This window comes from Tupaia chinensis, unplaced genomic scaffold (assembly GCF_000334495.1).
Source record: "Tupaia chinensis unplaced genomic scaffold, TupChi_1.0 Scaffold000099_1, whole genome shotgun sequence".
Classification (NCBI taxonomy): domain Eukaryota; kingdom Metazoa; phylum Chordata; class Mammalia; order Scandentia; family Tupaiidae; genus Tupaia; species Tupaia belangeri.
In genome coordinates, this window is record NW_006159563.1 from 3960385 (window position 1) to 3985692 (window position 25308).

The 25308-nt window shown below is 38.6% G+C and overlaps 1 protein-coding gene across 1 annotated transcript in view; it reads right to left on the reverse strand.

Annotated features, from left to right (window-relative positions):
• MSH3 (mutS homolog 3) overlaps positions 1–25308 on the reverse strand; it is a gene marked incomplete in the record, with an annotated part of 248405 nt that overhangs the window by 86443 nt on the left and 136654 nt on the right. Inside the window, 4 exon segments of the mRNA XM_014585921.2 lie at positions 1470–1581; positions 8022–8129; positions 16637–16753; positions 19560–19624. Coding sequence (XP_014441407.1) covers positions 1470–1581; positions 8022–8129; positions 16637–16753; positions 19560–19624 — 402 coding nt within the window.

The following is a 25308-nucleotide window of genomic DNA, read 5'->3' on the forward strand; positions in this document are numbered from 1 at the left end:
TGCAATTTTCTGTCACCCGTAACTGTCATCTCAAGAACCCAAGATTTGGTGCCAGTTAGCTAACCCAGATAGGTTGCACATTAATCAAACTCACCTCTCCCTCTTAGCTCATCTCCCCTCCTTCCTTCCTCATGCTCTCTTTTAAATGCCCAGTCATCTATGTATGAATTGAAGTCAAGTCCAGATCATGCTGGACTCCTTCCCCATTGCAACAGTAGTGCTGAATAAAATCTACCCTTACCTCTTTAACTAGTGTCTCGCTCTGCTTAGCTTTGACAAGGTACTTCTATGTAACACATATACCCTGCCATAGTTAACATGTTCCTGCAGCTTTCATTATTCTCTTGCTCATATTCTCAATCTTTGAGGGGAAAAAAAATCTAAATTTCTTAATATGGCATATAAGTGAATGAGTCTCATCCTTACCTCTGCACACTTCTTTCTCTGTGGTCTACGTGCCAACCTTACTCAACGTCTTTCAGTTCCTTAAATTCACTCTGCTCACTTTTAGCCTCTGCCATCCTGGTCCCTCTGCCTGTCCTACTCCTCTCTTCTCCCTTCTCCACTCCTCCTCTCCTCTCTGGAAAACCCTCTTCAATGCTCCCCTCTATACCAGGTTAGGTGGACCTGCTACCTACTCCCAGGACACCCTGATTTCCTGTAACATGGCACTTACCAAACTGTATTGTACTAGCCTGTCTTCTCGGCTACACCACAAGTTCTGTGAGGGCAGGGAAGAATTCTGTCTTGCTTACTACTCTCTGTCCCTAATTCCTACACAGGTACTCAGTTAAGCATATGTTAAATGAGTAACTATTTAGAATCATTAATGTTCTGTTAGAAAATTCTCGTCTGGGGGCCAGCAGGTGGCATGGTGGTTAAGAGTGCTGGACTCTCACATGTCCAGCCATGGATTGAGTCCAGACCTGGCGACTTGCTTTCTCACTTTCTCTCTCTGTCTCTCACTCTGTCTCTCTCTGGTCAATTAAAATAAAGAGATAAATAAATAAAGTTAAATAAAATAATTCAAAAAAAGGAAAATTCTAGCTTGTATGATAAAAATACTTATTGAAATCAGCTGAGGTATCCCTGATTTTTTCACAAAACAAATGAAAATAGTGGAAAACAGGACAAAGTCAAATTTGTGAAACTATGGTATGAACCCAACCCCTTCCACTGATTTAGTTATTTATAAACATAAAATATTTTTCTTGTGTTCGCCAACATATCTAATTAAAACGAATCCCTTAGTTGAAAAAAAATCTTCCCATCTATGGATAATCTTTCACAGGAAATAGCACTGATTTCATATTTGGTTGTGAATATAAAACTGTGCCTAAGATTATTTAATTTCATGCTAAAGTTAAAGCCTGGTTAACTTTTAATTATAAAATCAGTTGTCTGGTGTTTAAAAGTTCAAGACCATTGTCATCATCTTTACTTATTTTTCGGCATAATGTGGTACTTACTGACAAATTTGTACTATTGGGAACATACTGATCCTGTTCTCCCAACAACATGTCAATCACAGGGTGCCGTCCATTTTTTATTATAATTTTCCTTTCTTCTTGCAGTGTTGGTCTGCAAAAGTAAATATGTTTTCATTTGTTAGGTATGGAAAGAGCTTTTTAAAACATCTCTAAGATAGCATGAAAGAGTTCAGTACCCTGTTTGTAAGACAGACAACAAAACCTTAAAGACTTTAAGAACACTGGTCCAGAGTTACTTTTGAGTGTAAAAATTCAATTTTAACCATAAAATAAGAATTTGAAAAATAATTGTTATAATAGCACATTGAGGGACCAGCAGTTAGCGTAATGGCTATGTCACTGGACTCCCATGTAGTGGAACACGAATCGAGTCCTGGACCCGGTGGCTTAAACTCACACCAGGCGTGTGTGTGTGCGTGCCCAATATCCCGAGAGGAGAATGGAGGAGAAGGGATTGGGGTGTGACCATCCCCCCGGGGGTTGATTTCTTGCTTTCTGTTTCTCTGTCTTTCTGGCAAGCACACGTGCCCTATAGCAAGAATCTCTCCAAAACAAATAAACAAACAAACAGCACACTGAAGCACAAACATTGGCAGAGTCTTGCAATGGCTCTAAAACATCTCTAAGATAGCATGAAAGAGTTCAGTACCCTGTTTGTAAGACAGACAACAAAACCTTAAAGACTTTAAGAACACTGGTCCAGAGTTACTTTTGAGTGTAAAAATTCAATTTTAACCATAAAATAAGAATTTGAAAAATAATTGTTATAATAGCACATTGAGGGACCAGCAGTTAGCGTAATGGCTATGTCACTGGACTCCCATGTAGTGGAACACGAATCGAGTCCTGGACCCGGTGGCTTAAACTCACACCAGGCGTGTGTGTGTGCGTGCCCAATATCCCGAGAGGAGAATGGAGGAGAAGGGATTGGGGTGTGACCATCCCCCCGGGGGTTGATTTCTTGCTTTCTGTTTCTCTGTCTTTCTGGCAAGCACACGTGCCCTATAGCAAGAATCTCTCCAAAACAAATAAACAAACAAACAGCACACTGAAGCACAAACATTGGCAGAGTCTTGCAATGGCTCCACTATTATGATCTATCTTTCCAAAATTCTTCTTACTTTTTATTTTTCTACTATTGTCTAAGACCAAACCAATGTTTTGTTTTGTTTTGTTTTGTTTTAAAAAACACACACCCGAGACCAGCGTGAGATTTTTAGCCACCGGGTCCGGGACCCGAACCGCGGTCGACTACGTGGGAGTCCAGTGACATAGCCATTACGACAACTGCTGGTTCCCAACCAATGTTTTCATTAGTAAAATAACACTTTAGATTATTGCTATTTAAGTTATTTTCAGTAATAAGCATAATAAAAGAAATCTTGTAAAATTATTTTAAATTTTATTATTATACTGCTTTAAACTATTGGGTTGTTGAAAAAGTCATAATGTATTTTGCATAGGAAAACATAGAAAAAACAGGCCATAACTTTTCTGACAACCTAACGTGTTAGAGACAGATGACTTAAACTCTCATATCCTGTGTAACTGAACTATCTTTCTGTAGTTTTTGCTACCTTTCAATTTTTGGATACAGATATTATCGTTTTGTTTTGATGGTGGCATTTTCTTTTTTTAAGCCTTTATCTCTCCTTGTGTCTAAAGCGTAAAGCGTTATCTATTTATCCAGTCTTCAAAGCGCTTCCCAGTTCCCAGTGCTCTCCCCAGAGGTTGCCACGGAGATCATTTGGGTGCCTTACTCTTCTCAAACTTAGATACGTTTATGTTTATATATGCGTCATATAGGTTGTGATTTCATTTAAAAACAGAGTCACACTGAAGTATATTATCTCATAACTACTATTTTTTTTTTAAATTTTGCTACAAGGAACATGTACTCACTAGAGAAGGAGAAAGGAGAGGGAGGGAGAGAGAGAGAGAGTGAGAAATCACTCACTCCCACCCCAGGGATGATGGTCATACAACAATCCCTTCTCCTTCATTCTCCTCCCAGGATTTTAGGCCTATATGCACATGTGCCCAGGGTGTTTTTCAAACTGCTGGATCTGGGACTTGAACTGTGTAGCTGTCCATTTGGGATCCAGCTGCCTTAACTACTACGCCACCAACTGACCCTCCATAACTACTTTCCAAAAACTCAATAGTTTATTTTAATCCTGGGTATACATAAAAATAGATTTTTGCCATTGCACCATCTGGGTGCAACTGACTCTTTAATTTTCAACTTTTTTGTTTTTTTAATTTGCCAGAAGGTGTAAGTGCTGGCTAGAGAGAGAGAGCGAAGTGGGGAAGGGAGTGAAAAAACAGTCTCCCATGGAGAACAGTTACACTGCCATCCCTTCTCCATTTCTCCCTCCTTTCAGGTTTTGGATATGCATGCACATACACACATGCTCAGCATGTTTCTCAAGCTGCTAGGTCTGGGACTTAAACTGTGTGGTCAGTCATGTGAGATCCAATTGTCATGCCACAGGCTGACCATATTTTTAATATTTTAAAGACACTACAAATAATTTTATATAAGTGAGAATCAAGGATAGCAAAAAACAAAACAAAACAAAACAAAACAAAACACCTTGTGTTAAATTTCAATAAGATTTAAACATAGGACCAGCAGTTGGCGTAATGGCTATGCCATGGGACTCCCATGTAGTCAGTGTGGTTCAAGTCCTGGACCTGGTGACTTAAACTCACGCCAGGCGCATGTGCATATGTGCCCAAGATCCTGAGAGGAGAATAGAGGAGAAGGGATTGCAGCATGGCCACCCCCCCCCACCGGGGGGGGGTGGTTTCTTACTCTCTCTGTCTTTCTGGTGAGTGCATATCCCCTATAGTAAAAAAAAATAAAATAAAAAAAGATTTAAACACACCAAATCTCAAATTTTTATTCCAAATTTCCCTGATTTATAAGGCACATGTAACTGAAATGAGCAATTAATTTAATATAATTGCTCATCAGTTGTCACACATGCAAACTGGAACATATTCACTTTTAAATTCTAAAATCGAATGTCTATGCATCTCTAATAACCCTCCTTCATTATTTCTGAGTCTTCCCACACTTACATTGAAAACATAGTATTATCTAAAAAATTTCTTGAATATCCTCTTATAGCTCATAATTCGCATAAAGAAAGAACAGTCACCTTCTTTGCTCCATAACTGCAAAACATTTTTAAATGTTTTGATAACAAAGTGTAAGAAATAAAGAAAAAATATGGTATCACCAAAGAATCCAAAATGGATCCTAAATTAATACAAGGGGTGGGATCAGCTGTTAGTGTAATGGCTATGTCGCTGAACTCCCATGTAGTTGACCGCTGTTCGAGTCCTGGACCCAGTGGCTTAAACTCATGCCGGGCGTGTGTGCATGTGTGCCCAAGATCCAGAGAGGAGAATGGAGGAGAAGGGATTGCGGCGTGGCCATCCCCCTGGGAGGTGATTTCTCGCTTTCTGTCTCTCTGTCTCTCTAGCGAGCACATGCGCCCCATAGCAAAAACCTCTAAAAAAAAAAAATTAATACAAGGGGCCCAATGCATCCATATGATAAATGTAAGACAGAATGAATTTTATTCTTTTTAAAAGAAAACTACTGGGCCAACCTCACGGTGCAATTTTTAAGCACATAATATCAAGAGCCAGCGCCAGATTGGAATCATGGTCAGTTGTAGTGGTCAAATATCAACCCAAGTGGCTTAAAAAACAGGCTTTATGCACGTACATGCATGTCCAAAGTCCTAATGGGAAGGTGGAATGGAGGAAAAAGGACTGTGGCATGACCACGTTCCACTGGGAGGTTCTCTCTCTCTCAGGCAAAAGCACGTACCCTCTGGCAAGTGAAGAAAAGGAGAAAAAAGTAAAGGTTTTCTAAAATATAGAAAACCTTTAAGAAGCTTAAATTAGGGCCAGTGGTCTCTTATGATATGGTACACTCAAGATTAAGGACCATTTCTCACACTTTAGCACTTTTGAAGCTATCGCATAGATGGGTCCATGGCTGAACACCTAGACTGCGTCCAAATGTTCGCGTTCATAAACTGTGTTGCAAACAGTCCTACACATGCCTCCACGTGTGTGTCCCAGTGTTTCTCTAAGCTGGAGTAAATTCTTGACATAGTACAAGTACTTATTATGTAATAATATATCAGAGTAGCTATACAAATTTACCTTCTCACCAGCAGGACACGAAAGGTGACTTGTTTCATACCCTCACCTAGAGTTGCTATTATCAACCTTTTCTAGCTTTTGACAATGTGCTAGGTGAGCAGCAGTAATTCCTTTGTTCAAATTTTCACTCATTAAATAACTTTGTTAAAAGTTTTTACCATAGGGCACGTGTGCTTGAAGGAAAGAGACAGAGAAAGCGATGGCCATACCACAATCCCTTCTCCTCCATTCCCTCTCTGGATTTTTTGGTACACACACACACACACACACACACACACACCCAGGGTGATTTTCAAGTTGCCAGGTCCAGGGCTTGAGCCACAACCTATCATGTGGGAGTCCAGCGCCTTAACCACCCCATCACCTGCTAGCCCCCTCACATTCATTAATTACTAAAGTAAGATATTTCTTATTAATTTCTTGGTCATTTGTAAGTCTTTTTAAGCATAATATATCATCAATGACCTCACATTCTCTGACTGAGAACATGTGACAAATATATTTCCAAGCTTACTCATAACACTAAGAAATACTACTTTCCTAAATGAATGAATTCTTAAATACGTCTAGCTGGGGGCTGGATGGTGGCACAGCAATAACATGGGATGCTCTGTGAGACTGAGCCATGCGGGAAGGCTCTGGGTTCATGTGCTGAGACCTTTCTATGCCAGTCACACACAAGTGCCCGTGACCCAGAGATAGCTGCAGGGTGGGTGTGGATCAGTGTCAGGACTCTGTTGGGGTGCTGTCTCTCTGTCTCTCGCAACCCATAAAGGAAATAAGTAAACACACTTAAATATGTGGGTGTATATATTAGGTCAGTGGGAAAGTCATGATGTATTTTCCTGTGTTTTTCTGTATAAAATGTGTCATGACTTTACTGACAACCCAATACATATATATGACTAATAAAATCCCAAGAATGTACTCTTCTTTTTTAAGTCATGATAGAACACACGAAAGGGACCAGTAAATGGTTTAATGGTTGCATCACTGGATTCCCACCTACCTGACCACGGCTCGAGTCCCAGGCCCAGCAGCTTAAAAACTCATGCCAGGCACATGTGCGTGTGTGCCCAAGATCCCGAAAGGAAAATGGAGGAGAAGGGATTATGGCATGGCCAGCCCCCCGGGGGGAGGTGATTTCTCCTTTTCTGTCTCTCTGGTGAGCACACACTCCCTATGGCAAAAATCTCTCTCTCAAAAGAAAAGGAAAAGAACAAATGAAACTGAGAGTGAGAATGAGAGAGACAGAGAGAAACAGAGGAGGAGGAGCACCCTCCACAGGGCCTATTCACACTGAGGTCTCCCTCCTCCAAACCTCCAGCATGACAGATCATGGGCACCTGTGTGTGTGCCGAGCATGTTGCAGACTATCAAGGCCAGGAATTCAAGCCATGTGGCTGGTGCCCATTTTCTCTTGAGTAACATATTGCTGCCATGCCTTGGAACTGGCCCCTCAAAATGTCAAGAGACCTTGACTCAGGTACCTCCAGAGTAAATCACCTGAAATCATCCATCAGAAAGAGATGCTTAAAAATATAAGAAAAGATCATTTGGGATCATAAAGTATACTTCTATGCATAAGATTTTTACCTAGATGGGTTATGAATTTAATGTAAAAAAAAATGACAGTAACAAAAAAGCGTTTGTGTTATCAATTTTATAATAAAATTTGAGGTGTTCTGCCAAGTGAAATCAACATATCTTATTCATGACATTGATATCACTTCCCAGGAAGATTTTTCAGTTTAGAAATAAATTTTGAGTAATTTGTTCTGCTCTAAAATTTTCACTGACTTATTCTGTAGCTATCAAAATTATATAATGATATAACACTTCCTGACAGAGTAAGAAGCAAAGGATAATTCAGAGCTGGGATTTTATACTCAGAACATTTATCGCATGAAAGATAAGAAAAGCACGCTAATGTTATATCAGTGAGGGAGAAAGAAGTGAGGAAATCTAAACACTTCCTGGAAAGAATGATCACAGATACACAGCCCCTCCCCATCCGATCAGTCCTTTCTTGTCTAATCGAGCTTTTATAATCACAAAGTTCTCAAGTCAAAACCAACAAATGAGTCAAGCTTTACATAAATATCACCCACATATACTTAAAAACTAAAACGTAACAGTCACTTTAGAGTTATACTGAATATCAGTGAGAGACCGAGCAATAAAAGAATTTGAGAATTTTCAAATCAAGCTGTATGTGTGAGACATTCAGCCTCACCAAGAGTTTAACACATTTGAGTAAACGTTCAGTTTGATAAGAGACACTAAAGTTAACTGAATAATGACATCTCATCTAAAATTGACAAAGGGGGGGAATGGAAATACCTGCAGTACTCTCCCTGCTTAGCAACCTCTGCCAGGGAGAAAATGCAGTCCACAGTTGCTAGGTGATGCACGGCTTTACACAAGGAGTGATAATGTTGGCTGAAATTCCTACAGAAGCAATAACAACAACAACAACAAAGCGAGAAAATTAACTTTTTAACCACTCTGCTTTACTGTAAATAACCAAATCGCTCTTATTAGCTAATGTAAGCATAGACAAAACAATCAAGCTCACTAACAGTTAATACATGGAAATGACATTGATCTCCTTTTCTTTTAATGTAACAACTAGATTACTGCGGCTTCTTTGTGTTTGGTTAGGAATGTAATTTTATAAATTTTAAAAGCTTCCATCTAAAGATGTCTACTATTAATACCATATTATAATTTCATCTGGCAATGACATTTCTACTTAGATGTAATTAACACAAATGTAGCAATCATTTTATTTAGCTTCAATAACATCATGAACCATTGGATGGGTTGGCTTCCCCGCATGCATGTCCTTCATAGCATCGTCCAAATCTGGAACAAGGGCTTTCAATTCCTTTCTCTCACACAAACTCAAGCTTCTCGAACACAGAAACCACATCTGTCTGATTTCCCTAAGGTCTACTCCATAATATTGCATAGAATCAATATTGCAATAAATATTAATTGAAGGCAAGCAAGTAAAAAAGTACTTTTGCCAGTTGTCTTTAACTATCTTATTTATACTGCATGTAAATGTTAAGTTTCAGATTTGTTTTTTAAAAAACAATGATCATTGGGGCCAGCAATAGCATAATGGTTACATCACTAGACTCCCCTGTGGTCAACTGCATCTCAAGTCCTGGACCTGGCGCTTTAAAACTCATGCCAGGCGTGTGTGTGTGTGTGTGTGTGTGTGTGTGTGTGTGTGTGTGTGTGCCCAAGATCCTGAGAGGAGAAAGGAGAAGAAGGGATTGCAGCATGGTCATATTCCTGAGGGGTGATTTCTCACTTTCTTTCTCTCTGTCTCTCCAGCAAGCGAATGCTCCCTATAAGAAAAATTTCTATAAAATATATATATATAATGGTCACTTAATAAATCTTCAGCTAATTAAAACTCTAATACCTGGTGATCTAAAAGGTTAAAAGACTTACTGAAAGATTTATTTAAGAAAGTCTTTAGCTCTTTTACTGAAGGACTTCGTTTAGAAAGTCTTTTATCCTTTTAGTCCTATTAAAAAGTCTTTCAAGGGGCCAACAGATAGTGCCCAGGTTAAGGCGCTGAATCCTACATGACTGACTCTGTAAATTGAGTCCTGGACCCCTCTGCTTTAAAATCAAGGAAGAGGCATGTGTGCATGCATACTCAAAATCCCAAGAGGAAAATGGAGGAGAGATCATGGTGTGGTCATCCCTCCAGGAAGGTGATATCTCACTTTCTCTCTCACTCACTCTCTAGCAAGCACACATGCCTTATGGCTGGAGCAATCAAACAGAAAAAAAAAATGCTGTCTTTGGGTAACTTTCCTAAGATCACACAGCTAGTCAGTGTTAAAGATGGGATTCCATTCCAACTTTAGCTGGTTGCAAAGTGAATGCTGTTAAGTACAGGATTATACCCTTCATGTGTGAGTGAAAGGTATAATTTAATTGGAGGGATATATAAAGAAGGGATATATATTTTTTACGTAGGAATACATGCAAGTAATTCTTTTTTTCCCATAAATTATCCCATTATCTCATATCATTGCAATTTATGTCAACATGTGCAACATGTATAAATTGTGGACATCTATATAAAGTGATCAATTATAGATGTTTAAAATGTATATAATTATACAACAAAAGGACCCAAAATTTAATTTTTAAATGCCCAATATAAAATATATTTTTACATAAAAATATATGACAGTATTTAAATCCTTACAGTAACTACTTTGCCTCCAAAAGAGATTAAGAAACTTTGTTCAATCTAAAACAAAACAAAACAAACCACTTTTTAAAAACTTGAGGTGGTGATAAGACACAAATTCCTCAGAGACTAGAAAAGGAGGGAATGTAATGACGATTAACTGTAAACAGGTTCAAGAAAGCTGACGGGAAAACATATATTACTAGCCAAAGATTATGAAGAGGCACCTATGTTATTTCTTTATAACAGTCATTAAGATAGGTCTTCATTACCTAAGTTTTACAAATAGTTTGTCATTAGCTTAAGGTCACATGACTATTACACAACAAAGCTTAGATTCAAACTGCGACTCTTTATACCCTAATTTCCTAGTGTAATTTTACAGGCTCCTGCCTGTATGTTTTCTTATTTTGTATATATACAAAAATAAAATAGAAATAAGATAAGGAGCCTAATTTCTGCATAAAATCAGTGTAGAGAAGCTCAGATATTTCTTCAATCCTTTTAAAGAAAAAAAAAAAGAGTTAAAAAATATTACATTGAATGACACTTACGAAGTATTTCTTGGGCTAGCCTCATGGCCTGGTAGCTAAGGGAACCAGATCCTACATGGCTGACCGCACAGATCAAATCCTGGCCATAGTGGCTTCAAAAATATGCTGTGTGTGTACATTTGCTCCTGAAAACCAACATGATGGAGACAGAGAAAGGATTGCAGTGTGACTACGTTGCTTTAGGGGGTGCTCTCTCCCCCTTTCTCTGTGTCTCTGGCTACTGCAGACATCTTCTTGCAAATTCTTTTTTTTAATTTCTCTATTATAGAGAAAATATCTATAACTGAGATTTAGTGTTTGCTACTTAAATCCAAAGGTTTTTAAGAGTACTTTCTAGCTTGAAAGGATATTCAGATTAAGCTCTGAGAAGATCAGTTATTTCTATATAATCACCATCTTTAAGTTTAAAGAAAAAACCTGTTATCTATTTTTCCAGTATTATTATAATATATAATATTCTATACAAATGATGTTTTCCAAATATTTGAAGAATTTTAAGTAGTCAACTTTTTTTGTGTGTTAAACTGTATGTGAATTGAGACATACACCTTTTTGTCTGGGTAGACAGAGTATAATAAATGTAAATTTACCTTTCTTTGCCAACCTAAAAGTTCATCAAAACAAATAATATGGGAACCAGCAGTTAGCATAATGGCTATGTCGCTGGATTCCCACATAGTCGACCACGGTTCGTGTCCCGGACCCGGTGGCTTAGAACTCACGCCGGGCGCGTGCGCGTGCGTGCCCAAGATCCCGAGAGGAAAATGGAGGAGAAGGGACTGCAGCATGACCACCCCCCCTGGGGGGTGATTTCTCGCTTTCTGTCTGTATGTCTCTCTCTGTGTGTCTGGCTAGCGCACGCGCCCTATAGCAAAAACCTCTCAAAAAAAAAAAAATGGATATCACTAACAGTATTTGAGTCTGTACAAAATTCTAAGGCCACAGGGAACTGACCCCAGGCATCAGACCAGTAGCTTTCAGTTGCCACCAAAATGTCTTTTAGTTGTTTCTTTTTAAAATTATTTATTTAATTTGATTTATTATTATTACTATTATTTTAATTTGCTAGAGGGCACACAGTGTGTGCTCACTGGCAAGACAGAGAGAAACAGAGAGAGAAAAAAGGAGAAAGTAAGAAAGCAAGCTGTCAGGTCTGGACCCAAACTCCGGTTGGCTATGTGGGAGTCCAGTGCCCCAGCCACCACGTCACCTGCTGACCCCAAAAGTGCCTCCGAGTTTTAAAGATGCCACGTGCTATGTGGACCTAATACTCCTGGGTTGTTGTCCTCTGACTGTATTTTTGTCACTCCCGGTTTATGGTTGATTTTAGAACTGACCACTCATTGACCTTGTGGACTCTGGCCTATGCTGCCTCTGTTCTAATTCCTGATCCACACGGTGTTTCTATCCTGGCACCTTCTCTTTTGCCAGGAAGCAGTCATATTTGATGTTTCTGTCGTTGCCTCTCTGGACATGAATCACAAAGTATGCTAGCACTAACAAAGAGTTCATTTTTTTTCTTACTCTCATTCCCTCCATTTTCAGGTCTTAACCATGCCACAAAAATATTAATTCCCTACTACCCAGCAGCCTGGGGTTAAGGGTAACTGTCCCTATTGATCTTCCAATTTCTGGGATGAATATGAATGATGCAGCTCTCAGTAGGTACCATTTCAGTTAGTAAAACAAAAAACAAGGAGGGACAAGGTCATTTTGATATGGACAGCAATGTTCTTTTCCATGCAATGACATAAATAAGATGTGAATAAAATGAAAGACTGTCATAAATTGTAAACATCATCATAACTCTCAAAGAAGCCTTGTTTGACCTCTTGGTCTTTGTCCATTTGCTACACCTTGCCAAATTGCAAAGAAATTATTCATAATTAAGAAAATGACAAGCTGAAAAAATGGGCAATTCAGGTAACAACCTGACAGACTGGGTTTATACCTTAACCACATGCAACTTTATTCAGTGCTATGAACCAATTTAAGGATGAAGTCAAAGTGCTATGATTTTAATTTCTGGCCAAAAGATATTGCTGGGGGGAACCAGTAGTTGGCGTAATGACTATGTCGCTGGACTCCCACGTAGTCGACCGCGAATCGCGTCCCGGACCCAGTGGCTTAAAACTCACGCCGGGCGTGTGTGCATGCATGCCCATGATCCCGAGAGGAGAATGGTGGAGAAGGGATTGCGGCGTGGCCATCCCCCCTGGGGGGGTGATTTCTTGCTTTCTGTCTCTCTGTCTCTCTCTGTCTGTCTGGTAAGCGCATGCGCCCTATAGCAAAAACCTCTCCAAAAAAAAAAAAGATATTGCTGGGTGGGACCAGCAGATGGTGTAATGGCTAAGCCACTGGATTCCCACATGGCCAGCTATGGTTCAAGTCCCAGACCTGGTGGCTTGAAACTCATACCGAGCATGTCTATGTGCATGACCAAAATCCTGAGAGGAGAATGAAGGAGAAGAGACTGCAGTGTGGCCATCCCCCTTGGGGGGGGGTCGTTTCTTGCTTTCTCGCTCTCTTTTTCACTCTGTCTTGCCAGTGAGCACAAACACACCCTACAGCAAAAATCATTCTCTTATAAAAAAGAAAAAAAGGTATTGCTGGGTCCATGGGAAGCAGATGGAGACATGGGTTATGAAGCTGCTGTGATGACTAGAGAACCTGACCAAAAAATGTTGCTCAATGACACCTGAAGTTAGTACAAATGGAAAGTATTTTATTTCTTTATTTGCAAATGCATTTCTAAAATATTTGAGCTATCACATGATAGTATATTTGAACTTTAAAAGAATTTGCAATTGAGAGGACTGTTCAATGTCCACAGTACAACTTCTAGAATACAAAAGAAGGGACATATTTTGAAAGAAAATTTCATGTAGACTGGTACTTATAGCCTTGATTTCTTGCAACATTTTGATCAAAAATAATATGACTAATACACAACAGTACCTCGGAAAGAGACAAATATATTTGTATGGTTGATATTTAATCCTCTGATGTCAGGTTCATTGAGGTTAATCATTTTCTTAATGACATCACATTCATACCATCTGGCACCTCAATAAACAGCATGCATGACAGTCGATGCTGCTCTCAAGTGGGGGATTTAGCTGCAATACTCTTGCTATTTCAACCAATATTCTTTTTCTTTTTAGGTAAAAATTTCACTATGTTTTTCTTTTTTTTTTTGCTCCTTTTTTTTTTTTTTTTTTTTTTTTTTTTTTTTTTTTTTGTCATAGGGTTGTACACTTGCTGGAGAGAAACAGAGAGAGGGATAATGAGCACTCACCCCCGCCCCCAGGGGGTATGGCCATGCTGCAATCCTTTCTCCTCCATTCTCTTCTTGGGATTTTGGGTACACATGCACACATGCCCGGCATGTTTTTCAAGCTGCTGGGTCTAGGCCTCGAACCAAAGAGCCGGTCATGAGAGATCCAGTATGTAAACCACCCATGCCACCTGCTGGCCCTTTTTTTTTTTTTAAGTTATATATGTATATCATAGAAACTCCTAAAATCATAATTTACAAAGTAAAGAAATTAAAAACACCAGTAACTTCATCTCCAGAAATAGTGTGAATATACACAGATAAAATTGTAAAATTAAAAATGTTTTATATTAATTCCTTGGTCAGTGATTTTTTTCCCCCAAAGCTTCATGTTTTAGAATTTAGTCTTAGTAGATGGTAACTGGATGTACCCCAAAAGTTCATTTGTCAGGACGTGGTTGTTAACTATAAATGTACTAAGCAAAAAATGTAATCCATCTATGGGGTCCCAGGGTGGGGCCTTGGGTGTGACACAGTCATCAGGACAGGGCCCCCATGACTGAGTTCCAGTGTGCAATAAGGAGAGGCCACGAGGCAGGAGAGGCCGTGTGGACACAGAACACGCACTGCTCTGCCCTGCTCAAGGTTCCACCTTCCTCCATTCTGTGATGCCTTCAGACCTTCGAGCCACCAGAATGATTCAATAAGCCTCTATCTCTTTATAAACCCCTAAGTCCCGGGTGCTTCTGTTAACGATGGAGTCACAAACTGAGACAGAAAAACATCATAAGCCCCCTGTTCTTCTTGACGTTATACTTAATGTCAGCTCTCTCTCAGCAGCTCTCAACTACAGCAAAGGGGTGGTTACGATAGAAACGGAGCTCTCCTGGGTTCACCTGCTATCAGGGCCCAGTCAGATGGCTAATACTGAAAGAACAGAGGGAGGTAACAGCATGTTCGTGTCCAGAAGAAGCAAGGACAGAGCAAACGGGTATTTCCAAGGGAAAAATGACAGTTAAGAACTTGATAACAGGGCCAGAAGACGATGTAGTGATTACATCGCTGGACTTCCACATGGCCGACCATGGTTTGAGTCCCAGACCCGGTGGGACTGGGGGCATGTATATGAGAATGAAAGAGGGGGGGTTATAGCATGGCCAGGGGGGGTGTGACTTCTCACATTCCCTCTCACTCTCTCTGTCTCTGTCTCTCTCTCTCTCTTTCTGGTGAGCACACACATCCTAAGGCAAAAATCTAAAACAAAACAAAACAAAAAAACACTTGATAGTAGAGAAGAAAAAAATAATCAAGAATAACACTAAGTTTTTAGAGCTGGACACCTGAACTTTCTATAGTCTGGAACAATGAGAACATAGTACAAGCATGATCTGTAAGTAAAATCACATCTGCTCTAAGTAGAATAAACATGGAATTACCTCACCAAATCCTAGGGCCCTTGTAGGACATGGCCCTTGAAGCTTGAAAGGTGTTATTTTAGTCCAATTTTTAAGTTTTTGGTGATTCTACTGAGGAAAAATCCAGGAGAACTAAAAACCTGAAAGGCCCTGAAAGCCCTTCAATGGAAAACTGAAAGCAAACTGGGAAAGGAACTGAATATTCAGACAAAATTTCCATCCCTGGATTCAAGACTCTTGAGTCAAGGTAATCTCAAAAGATTCAGGATAAGTAAAATGAACCTCCTCCTGGTCTTATCATTCAAAACTCATCTGGGCAAAAAGAGCTTGGTACTTACTTACTACCTTTTAAAAACTCTCACCTAATACCTTTTTTTGTTCTTTTTCTTTCCCCTTCAATTGTCAGGTTGTTTTCTTTAAATACAGAATAAAGTTCCCGAAACTGATTTTTTTTTCTTTTTTTTAATTTTGAGAGAGAGATTTTAGCTATAGGGCAAAATGCTGGCTGGAGAAAGAGAGAGACAGAAAGCAAGAAATCACCTCCCAGAAGGCTGGCCATGACACAATCCCTTCTCCTCCCAGAATCCCAGATCCGCAACCAGCATATTTCAAGCCAACGGGTCCAGGACTCAAACGGCAACCGGGAGTCCAGTGCCTCAACCACCATGCCACCTGCTGGTCCCCTGAAACTGAATTTTTACTATTACGTTTTGGAAGAAATAAACAGGGATTTCTGTTTAGAGTGAAGCCAGAAGATTCCACCATGGGCTGGCTAAACAGATTGAGGGCAAAGGGCACTCACCTGAGGGTCACACAGCTGGGCTGAACCTGGCTGCATCATCTACCCTTGTTATAAGCAGCTTTCTTACTATATCTGCATCTCATTTTATTCATTTATAATTGGGTGTGATGATAATATTTAGCCTCACAGGGTTCATGTGAGAAATAATAATTAATGTATATATACACACACACACACACACATATATATATATATACACACACACACACACACACACATTTGTATATATAGAGAGAACCATTTTATACACACACACACACACATATATAAGCTATGAGCTACTCAACAAATGTGGTAAAATATTAACATTTGGTAAATCTAGGAGAAGGGTGTATAGGTGATTATTTCAACTTTCCCATCAATTTAAAAATCTTTAAAAATAAAAACGTGGGATGAGGGGTATTACAAAATAAAAAATTAAATGGAGATGATAGAAAAAAAAAACAACTAACCCATATTTGTCCAATAAAAATGGCAGTACAGTAACAATAAAGTATATTTGGTCTCTCACCAAAGACTAAAATGAACTTACATTTCAATGATTAAACATAAAACCAGAGAACACATGTACTCAACTATTTTATGGCAGGTCACAAGCAGTAATCTGTACTTTTCTTTCAGATGGAAAGATTTTCCGGTCTATTTCTCATAGCAAAAAAGATTACATTTTTCATTGTAAACTCACTCTAGAAAATCAAGCCATTCAGCACGGCAGTCAAGGACTAGCTGCTCCCGGAGCTGATTCAGATGTCTGTAATTTTCTACAATAAAAGGAGAGTGAAAGCGGCTCACAGCTTTTGTGCTAGAAGAGGGGGGAGAACACAAATAGGAAATCAAGGTTACTAAGACATCAGTAATCCCATCACTTCAGAAAATTAAAGCAGCTATTTATTATTCGTTGATGAACCTTGAAAGTAAACAGCTGTAAATAGAGAACATTCTTTAATTATGGTCCTGCATTGTATTGATTCTGAAGATGATGACTTCATTCAGGAAGCTCTTTAAATGCTTTTCAAATTATATCCATATGGCCCAGTCAGAGTTTAGAATTTTTATTTCATAGGCAAATGGCTTTTTTTTCCTTTAATTTATACTAAATAAAAATGCTTGGGTTTTCTTGTTTTTAAGATTATGGCAAAATGAGGAGTGGAAAAGCTAAGAGGTGGATAAACTGATGAAGGTCACAGTATTCCTTGTATTTTGTATTTTTCTGTATGACTGAAGTAGTTCAGTGTGTGTGTGGGGAGGGGATATTAAGACACCACAAGTAGTAGTAGTGAATAGGATTAGTGTGCTAATTCCAGAGGGAATCAAAAAGAAGAGTTCTTCATGATCTTACAGTAGACTCAGTGGCCCTGGATGGGAAGAAATACAATACATGCTCCTCTTCTGGGCTTCAGCATAATTTCTACTCTCTTCATCAAGAAGCCACAGAACACAAAGGAAAAAACACCATTGGCCTCCAGTCAGAGAAGCTCAGGCCAAGGCTCCAATCCTGCCACTTCCTAGCTATGAGAACTTTGGAACAATAGAGCTGAACTCTAAACATCACTTTCTTCATGTATAAAATAGAGAAAACAATAGTATTTACCTCACAGGTACTGTTGAGAGAATCATAAACAGTCCTTAAAAGAGTACCTGCTGTAAATTCTCAATAAATGCCAGCTGTTGTTTTGTGTGGTGGTTATTTCTGTTTCGTTTTGTTTTTAATCACTGAGAATCACCAGTGGTGTGGTTGTTAAGATGGCTGGATCCCACCTGGCCAATTGTGTGGTTGGAGTCCTGGACCTGCGCAGCTTGAAAAACACACTAGGCACATGTGCGTGTGTACCCAAAATCCCAAGAGGAAAATGGAGAAGGGGAGTGATTTCTCACTTTCTCTCTCACTCTCTCTGCTTTCCTTCAACAAGTGCACACGCCCTAAAGCAAAACTTAAAAAAAAAAAAAATGCCAGAAGCACATGTAATCATTCAGCAACAAAGAGACAGAGAGAGGGGAATGAAAGCATCCCCGGATGGGGCACGATCATGACAAAATCCCTTCTCCATTTCTCCAACCTGTTGAGACCTGGAGTGTGCACAAGTGCCCAGCATGCTTGTCAGGCTGGTGGAGTTGGAATACGAACTTCAGTCAGTCCTGTGGGATCTGGCCCCCAGAATTCCCACACAATGGGGCCGCCCAGTTCCTGCTGTTATCCTATTATTATTATGAAAATATTTAGGAGGAAAAGATCAGAATGTATCTTGCCCACTGTCTGCTCTTCTCCCCCTGTAACACACTGTCCAATTATCTTTACTCAATAAACTATTAGATTCAGGGTGGACCTTTCACATTCAAAATCTGACTGATGATGTGTTAACCTATCCTTGCCTGATGACCAAACGGATAAAAACTGCAATGAACCTTTCCAAAACCATCTTATTCGTTCACTCAATTCAGATTATTGAATGTTAGAAAACTGCTGGCACTGATTTTTGCCTTGCTTGCTACTTTTAAATGACATCACCGACTTCCATGCAAACACATTTATCGTAGCTTTCTCTTCTGACAAAATTCATTTAGTGAGAATTTTCGGTTACTGTTCTAGATAGCATAATATCTAGACTTTCAGTAACTTCTCTTCATAAAGCACATTTCCAATCCTTAGTTACAATATGAGACAAAGTAGATAAAGGAGGAGTGCCTGCATGGAGAGAAAATATCCCATAAAACCAAAAATATTAAAATCTAAAGTACAGCTTTTGGTAGCATGGGTGGGGGAAAGAATGGTATGAGAGCTAAAGAAACTCTTGCTTGTGTTGTCAGCATCTGTTGCTATGGCAACAGAAATACCTTTTTTCAATGAATAATTATGGACATCCATGTCAAAATTTCCCTTCGCTGTTAACATAACCATCATCAGCCACTAGGTCCTCTTCTAGAATCTTAGGCAAACAGGATATTTTCATCTACGTTCATGAAAATTTATTAATACAATACTAATAGATACTTCACAAAGGATACTACGCATAGAAATATAGACTTCTCTACGATTACTTCTTTAAATGAGTCTCCTCTTGGGATTAATGCCTGACCAAGGAGGAAAGGCAGAATCACAATAGGGTTATCTTACTTTGGTTTTGATTAATTCATTTTCATCAATCCATGATATAAGTTTCCACACAAAGATATAAGAACTATTCTAACTATGTGCCAAGGAAATCATTAGGAATAAAGAAATGCAGGGCTCAGTGAGGCAGAAAATGAAATTTCAGCTTCTTACAAGAAAAATGTCAGGCATAGCATTCATCAAGAAATTCAAGCAACCAAATTAATTGCACAACTGAAGTTTCAATTTCTTTTCCATGTCTACTCTGAACTATAAGAGTAAAAGAGTAATTTGCAACATGAGAAAACAAATGTATACAAACAAGATACCCTTTTGGAAAAAAAAACTTTTTAAGTAAATGATAAAGAATTTAAAATAATTATATCTGATTAAGGTTCTGAAGAAATCTGAAGTTCTCTAAGAAAACAAGAATGCAGCTATTATCAGTCTAGTAATTTAGAGGTTTATGGATGTCACTATAATTCATGTTAATAGAAACAAAATGTATTTGTAAACCTACCTTCCAACCTTAATCCAATCAGTTGGTATACAAGATACAGCAGAGTTCTTTATTTCAATCATAAACTAAAATAAAATAAATGAACAGTTAGACATTTACATGATTAAACATTTTATCGTTTTATGTGTGTGTGTGTGTGTGTGTGATATATTATATATAAACCTTTTTTAGTTTTTGCTATAGGGCATGTGTACTCACCAAAGACAGAGAGAGCAAGAGAGAAGGAAAGTGAGAAATCACCCCCTGGGGAGATGGACACACTGCAATCCCCTCTCCTCCAGTCTTCTCTTGGGATTTTGGGCATGCATGCACTCACATCTGGAGTGAATTTCAAGCCACCGGGTCTGGAACTTGAACTGCACACTTGGCCATGTGGGATCCTGCCCTCTTAACCTCCACACTACCTGCTGGCCCACGATTATATTAGGTGTTGGGAAAGTCATGACGTGTTTTTCTATGCAAAAGTGTGTCATGACACTCCTGATGACCCAATACATATATATTTGTTTTCTTTAAGTATTTTTGTCATAAGGTGTGTGTGCTTGCCAGAGAGAGACAGAAATAGAGAGAGGGAATTGAGAAATCAGCCCCCCAGGGAAGATGGCTACACTGCAAACCCTTCTCCTCTGGTCTCCTCTCAGAATTTTGGGCACACAATCATGTCAGATGTGATTTTCAAGTGCTGGATTCAGGACTTGAACCATGGTCAGCCATGTGAGAGTCTATTGCCTTAACTACCATACCATCTGCTGGCCCCATATTTTTGAAAAGCTTCCTCAAAATTGAGATACAATAGTTTGGGACCAGGAGTTAAAGTAATGGCTATGTCGCTGGACTCCCATGTAGTTGACTGCGGTTCGAGTCCCAGACCCGGTGGCTTAAAACTCATGCCAGGTGCATGTGCGTGCGTGCCCAAGATCCTGAGAGGAGAATGAAGGAGAAGAGATTGCAACGTGGCCATCCCCCTGGGGGTTGTTTCTGGCTTTCTGTCTCTCTGTCTCTCTCTGTCTGGAGAGCGCACACGCCCTATAGCAGAAAAAAAAACTCTCAAAAAAAAGAGAGAAAAATTGAGATACAATAGTTTAATAAATATTGTTCCAAATACTCAAAGTAAATCCAGTATTGTTCTTGGGAAAGATTTTATATGTCAATATAGCCAAATATTATTAATTACGGTTTTAATACTTGGTAAAAAGTAGAAATTACATTGAGTAAAAAGTCTGTAATAAATTATATAACTCAGTGATTTAATGTTTATAATATTATGTGCATACTGCGAATAATGATTTTTCCACTCATAATTCCTTTTCATTTATTAGTGGCAATTTGTCTTTTTTTAAGAATTTATTTAATTTTATTTATTATTATTATTTTTTAATTTGACCAGAGAGAGAGGGAAAGTGAGAAAGCAAGCTGCCGGGTCTGATACTCGAACCATGATTGACCAATGGGAAACCAGCGCCTCAACCACCGTGCCACCATGCCAGGCCTGAGTATCCATTTAGCTTGAGAATTACTCAAATAAGACTGAATTTCTAATGTACATAAAATCTTAAAATAGCCAATTATTAGATGTTATAGTAGTTTAAGTTTGGCCCTTCCCCTATTTTAAACAGAAGAGCTATATTTAGTAATAGCTTTTTAATCAAGAACCTAAATGCTGTAAGAGTATTCCCATAAGGAAAGTTACCCAATTGCTATGACAGGAAGATATTTATCCCTCAATAAGAGTTTCCACTTTTATAAACCATATCTTTACAGAGCCAACTAGGTTCTACAAGGAATCATCTCTGAAATTAGCCAGAAAGCAAGTAAAGTCAAGTTTTTGTATTGTTCCTTTCATTTTTAGCATCATATATATATATGTATATATATAATGTAAAAATAAATACATATAAATATATTTGTGTGTATATATATGTGTATTACACACATAAATCTCTTCTCAGTGTGCTCTCATCCCTATAATACTACAATTGAATTCAGTGTTTTATTTAAACACATTTTTAAAAATCTATTTGGTGTAGAACAGAACCTAAAAGCTCTATGGCTGTTATTAATTTTGAGATAGCTCTAGAACTTTCTCATACTTACCAATTTTATAATATTCACATGCATTTAACTTTATATATGTATAATATTCATATTACTAGCAGTATCAACCTAGTTCTTGAGGTTTTTATTTCATTCAGAAGAAAAATGTAGCTGTCACATTCTTATAATAGAACTGAATAGCTAATTTTAGGAATTTTCATATTTAGCAAAAATTCTGGAACTAACATCCTCTTGTATAGAGAGAAGTTAATAGTTTCAAATCTGCCACACCCAGCTGAATAGTTAATAGTAAAGATTCTAAAAGTAAAGACCCCTTCACCACAAAAAAATAACTGAATAAAAGCCCTACAAAATAAATACATCAATGGGAAAGTTGAAATCACAAACTAGACTAAATAATACTGCTGTTTGAGAAGACACATTAATCTTTTTATAAAATAATTCTGGACGAGCTATGCCAAAGGCAAACAGCAAAACTCAGGAAAACATTGCAGCACTGATACTTGAAAAGATACACCCAGATCCATTATGACTAACAGAGCCCACAGGAGTCACTGCCTAAGGGGCAGTGGCAATTCTGAAAGGAAGTCGACAAAAACCAGGAGCACCTTGGGAACAGTCTATAATGCAGCTCTTCAATCTGTAAGCACCGAAGATCTCTAAGGACCATGATAGCTCCAGCGAGCCATCACAGAGTTTCGGAAATAGTGAGTGGGCCAGCTGGTAGCATAGTGTTTAAGGCGACTGGATTCCACATGGCCAACTACATGGTTCAAATTCCAGACTGCCAGCTTGTAAACTATGTCAGGCCCATGTGCATGCATGCCCAAAATCCCGAGAGAAGAATGGAAGTGAAGGGACTATGGGACTGTGGTGTGACTAGGCCACATTGGGGAGGGGTTGTTTTCTCACTCAAGTATCCTCTGGCAAATTAAAACATACACATATACACGCACACACACACACACAGAAAGAAAACAGAGTGTCAGTCAGGAAAGCCTACATGGACCTCCTGTTTACTAAACCCCTGCAGTCATAGCCTCAGGTAGGTGCTGATCCTGTGTGTTCTCTTTTCCCTTTCAGTGGCCCTCTGGTTTTCAGTCCATTCCTCTTTAGAACTGTCAGCTAGCTTTTTTCTCCTCTATACTAGCTATAGGATAGAAAAATATCTTTCTACCCTTTTCAACCATTTTATGAAGGAACAGGTAGACCTTTTATTTAGGATTTTATTGCTAAAGAAATAATGTAAAGAAACTAACGAACACTGGAAAACAGCATATAGCCTAGAGATCTTAGAAAATTCTCATAACAACTTTCCCTGTTCTATAGTTTCTGAACTTTGCTTCGCAGGTGTTGATGTTAGAAATCTGTCTTGATTCTCCTAGCAATCTCTCATATTCTCACAGGATCCAGTTCAGTCTTAGTTAAATGTCAGATATTGTTACCTGAACTACAGCCTGTAGTATCACTGGACTGGAATCTTTGCCAGGTTTGTTGAGATTCTTAAGTCACCCCAGGAATTGTTTTCTCTTTCCTTCACACCACACTTATTTCTCTGTCCCCTCATTTTTTTCTCACTCTGTCTTAAGGACTTTCAAATATGTTTTATAGAGAGATAGGATTTTATAGGGAAGGTTTTCCACATTTTAAATATACCAAACAGATATTTTAATATACTACGCATAACATTTTTTTCTAAGGATTTTTTTTTTCCCTCAATATTCCTTTCCTTTTCCTTTAAGAATAACAATATGGGAGATGGCTACTGAACTTGAGCTGTGAAATATTGCTTTCAGGGACTAAAAATGAAGATATTCTACTGAGACTTCTCCCTCCAGATTCATTTCTAGTGGGTAGGGCTACCTCCATATCCTTCTGTCTTTTAGTCTCTCTCTGTCTCTCTCTGTCTACCTGTGTCTTCATTTTTTTTTTAAGGTAAAGCATTCTCTGGGCTCTCAAGTCCCTCTTTTATTGAGCTAAGTTGTGCCTTTTTCCCTTCCATTTGGGAAAGGCACAAACCCTGCGATGGCTACTGAACTTGGGCTGTGAAATATTGCTTTGGTGTGGCACAACTGCATCACACAGTTTTCATTTTTTGCTTTTTAAAATTAGAATATCTTTTTTATTGTCTTTTCTTTCTTTTTATTCTTTTCTTTTTCTTCTTCTTTCCTCATCTCTATTTCTTTTCCTTTTTCCTTTAACTTCATTCATTGGCTGCTCAACCTCAACGCACTGAGTGTCTTGACAGGTCAAAGTCAACAGTAACCAAACATCTGAATACAATGAGGGTCAGAATATTTCGCTACTGTACCCACTAAATCTGACACACAAAGAGTGAAAAACAGAACAGAAGAGAGATCACAGATCATCTCCTCTTGCACGCCTCTGAAAGCTCAGATTAAACTTCAAGATTTAGGAAGAAATGCATAATCCATCAGATTACCAGAAATCACCACAGGGTCATAAGAAATATGAGAAAGAAGGACCAGCAGTTGGCGTAATGGCTATTTCACTGGACTCACATGTAGTCAACTGTGGTTCAGTTCTTGGACCTGGTGACTTGCATCTGTGTGCATGCTGCCCAGGTGTGTGTGCATACATGCCCAAAATCTCAAAAAGAGAATGAAGAAGGGATTGTGCCATGGCCATATACCTCATTTTCTGTCTCTGTCTCTCTTTCTGGTAAGTCCATGTGCCCTATAGCAAAAACCTCTCAAAAGAAAAAAAAAGGAAAGAAATGAAAAGAAATATGAAAAAAAAAAAAAGAGAAAATACCTCTCCTCCAAGGGAAAAGAATAACTCCTCTTCATCCTCAAACAGTACAATAAACTCACGGAAATGTCAGATAAAAGAATTTAGAATATTCATAATGACAAAGCTAACAGAGATGGAAGAAAAGACAATAAACTGCAGAAGAGGCAGGAGAAAGGAGCCGATGACTTCCAGGAGGAGAGGAAGTTTTTGCAAGATCTGAAAGAGGAAATATACACCATAAAAAAGAATCAGACAGAACTGTTAGAGATGAAGGCTGTACAGGAAGTCAAAACCTCCCTCAAAAGTATTAAAAGCAGACTAGATCAAACAGAAAATCAAATCTCAGATGTGGAAGATAGAATCGCTGGCCTAGAAAAATCCACCATGAAGACTGAGAAAATTGCCCCCCAAAATGAGAATAATAAACAAGAAATTCTAAATACCATTAAACATACAAACATCCAGATAATTGATATCCCAGAAGCAAAGAGACTCATAGGGCATTGATAATCTATTCCATGAAATCCTGGAAGAAAACTTTCCAAACCTAGAAAGGCATTCAAAGATCCATACCCAAGAAATAAAAAGGGCCTCAAATGGAATCAACCCAAGAAGATCTTTTCCAAGACACATTATAGCCATATTGACCAAAACCACAGACAAATTCAAGGTACTGAGATTGGCAAGAAAGAAACATCAAGTTACCTACAAAGGATATCCCATCAAGGTTACAGTGGACCTCTAATTGGAAACAACGTGAGCAAGGAAAGAATGGGAAAATATATTCAAAGTGTTAAGGGAATAGCAATTCCAACCAAGAATACTGTACCTGGCAAAATTATCTTTCATATGGGAAGAAAAGATAAGGACATTCTCTGATAAACAAAACCTAAAAGAATTTACCAACACCAGACCAGCTCTCCAAAAAGTTCCCAAGGGA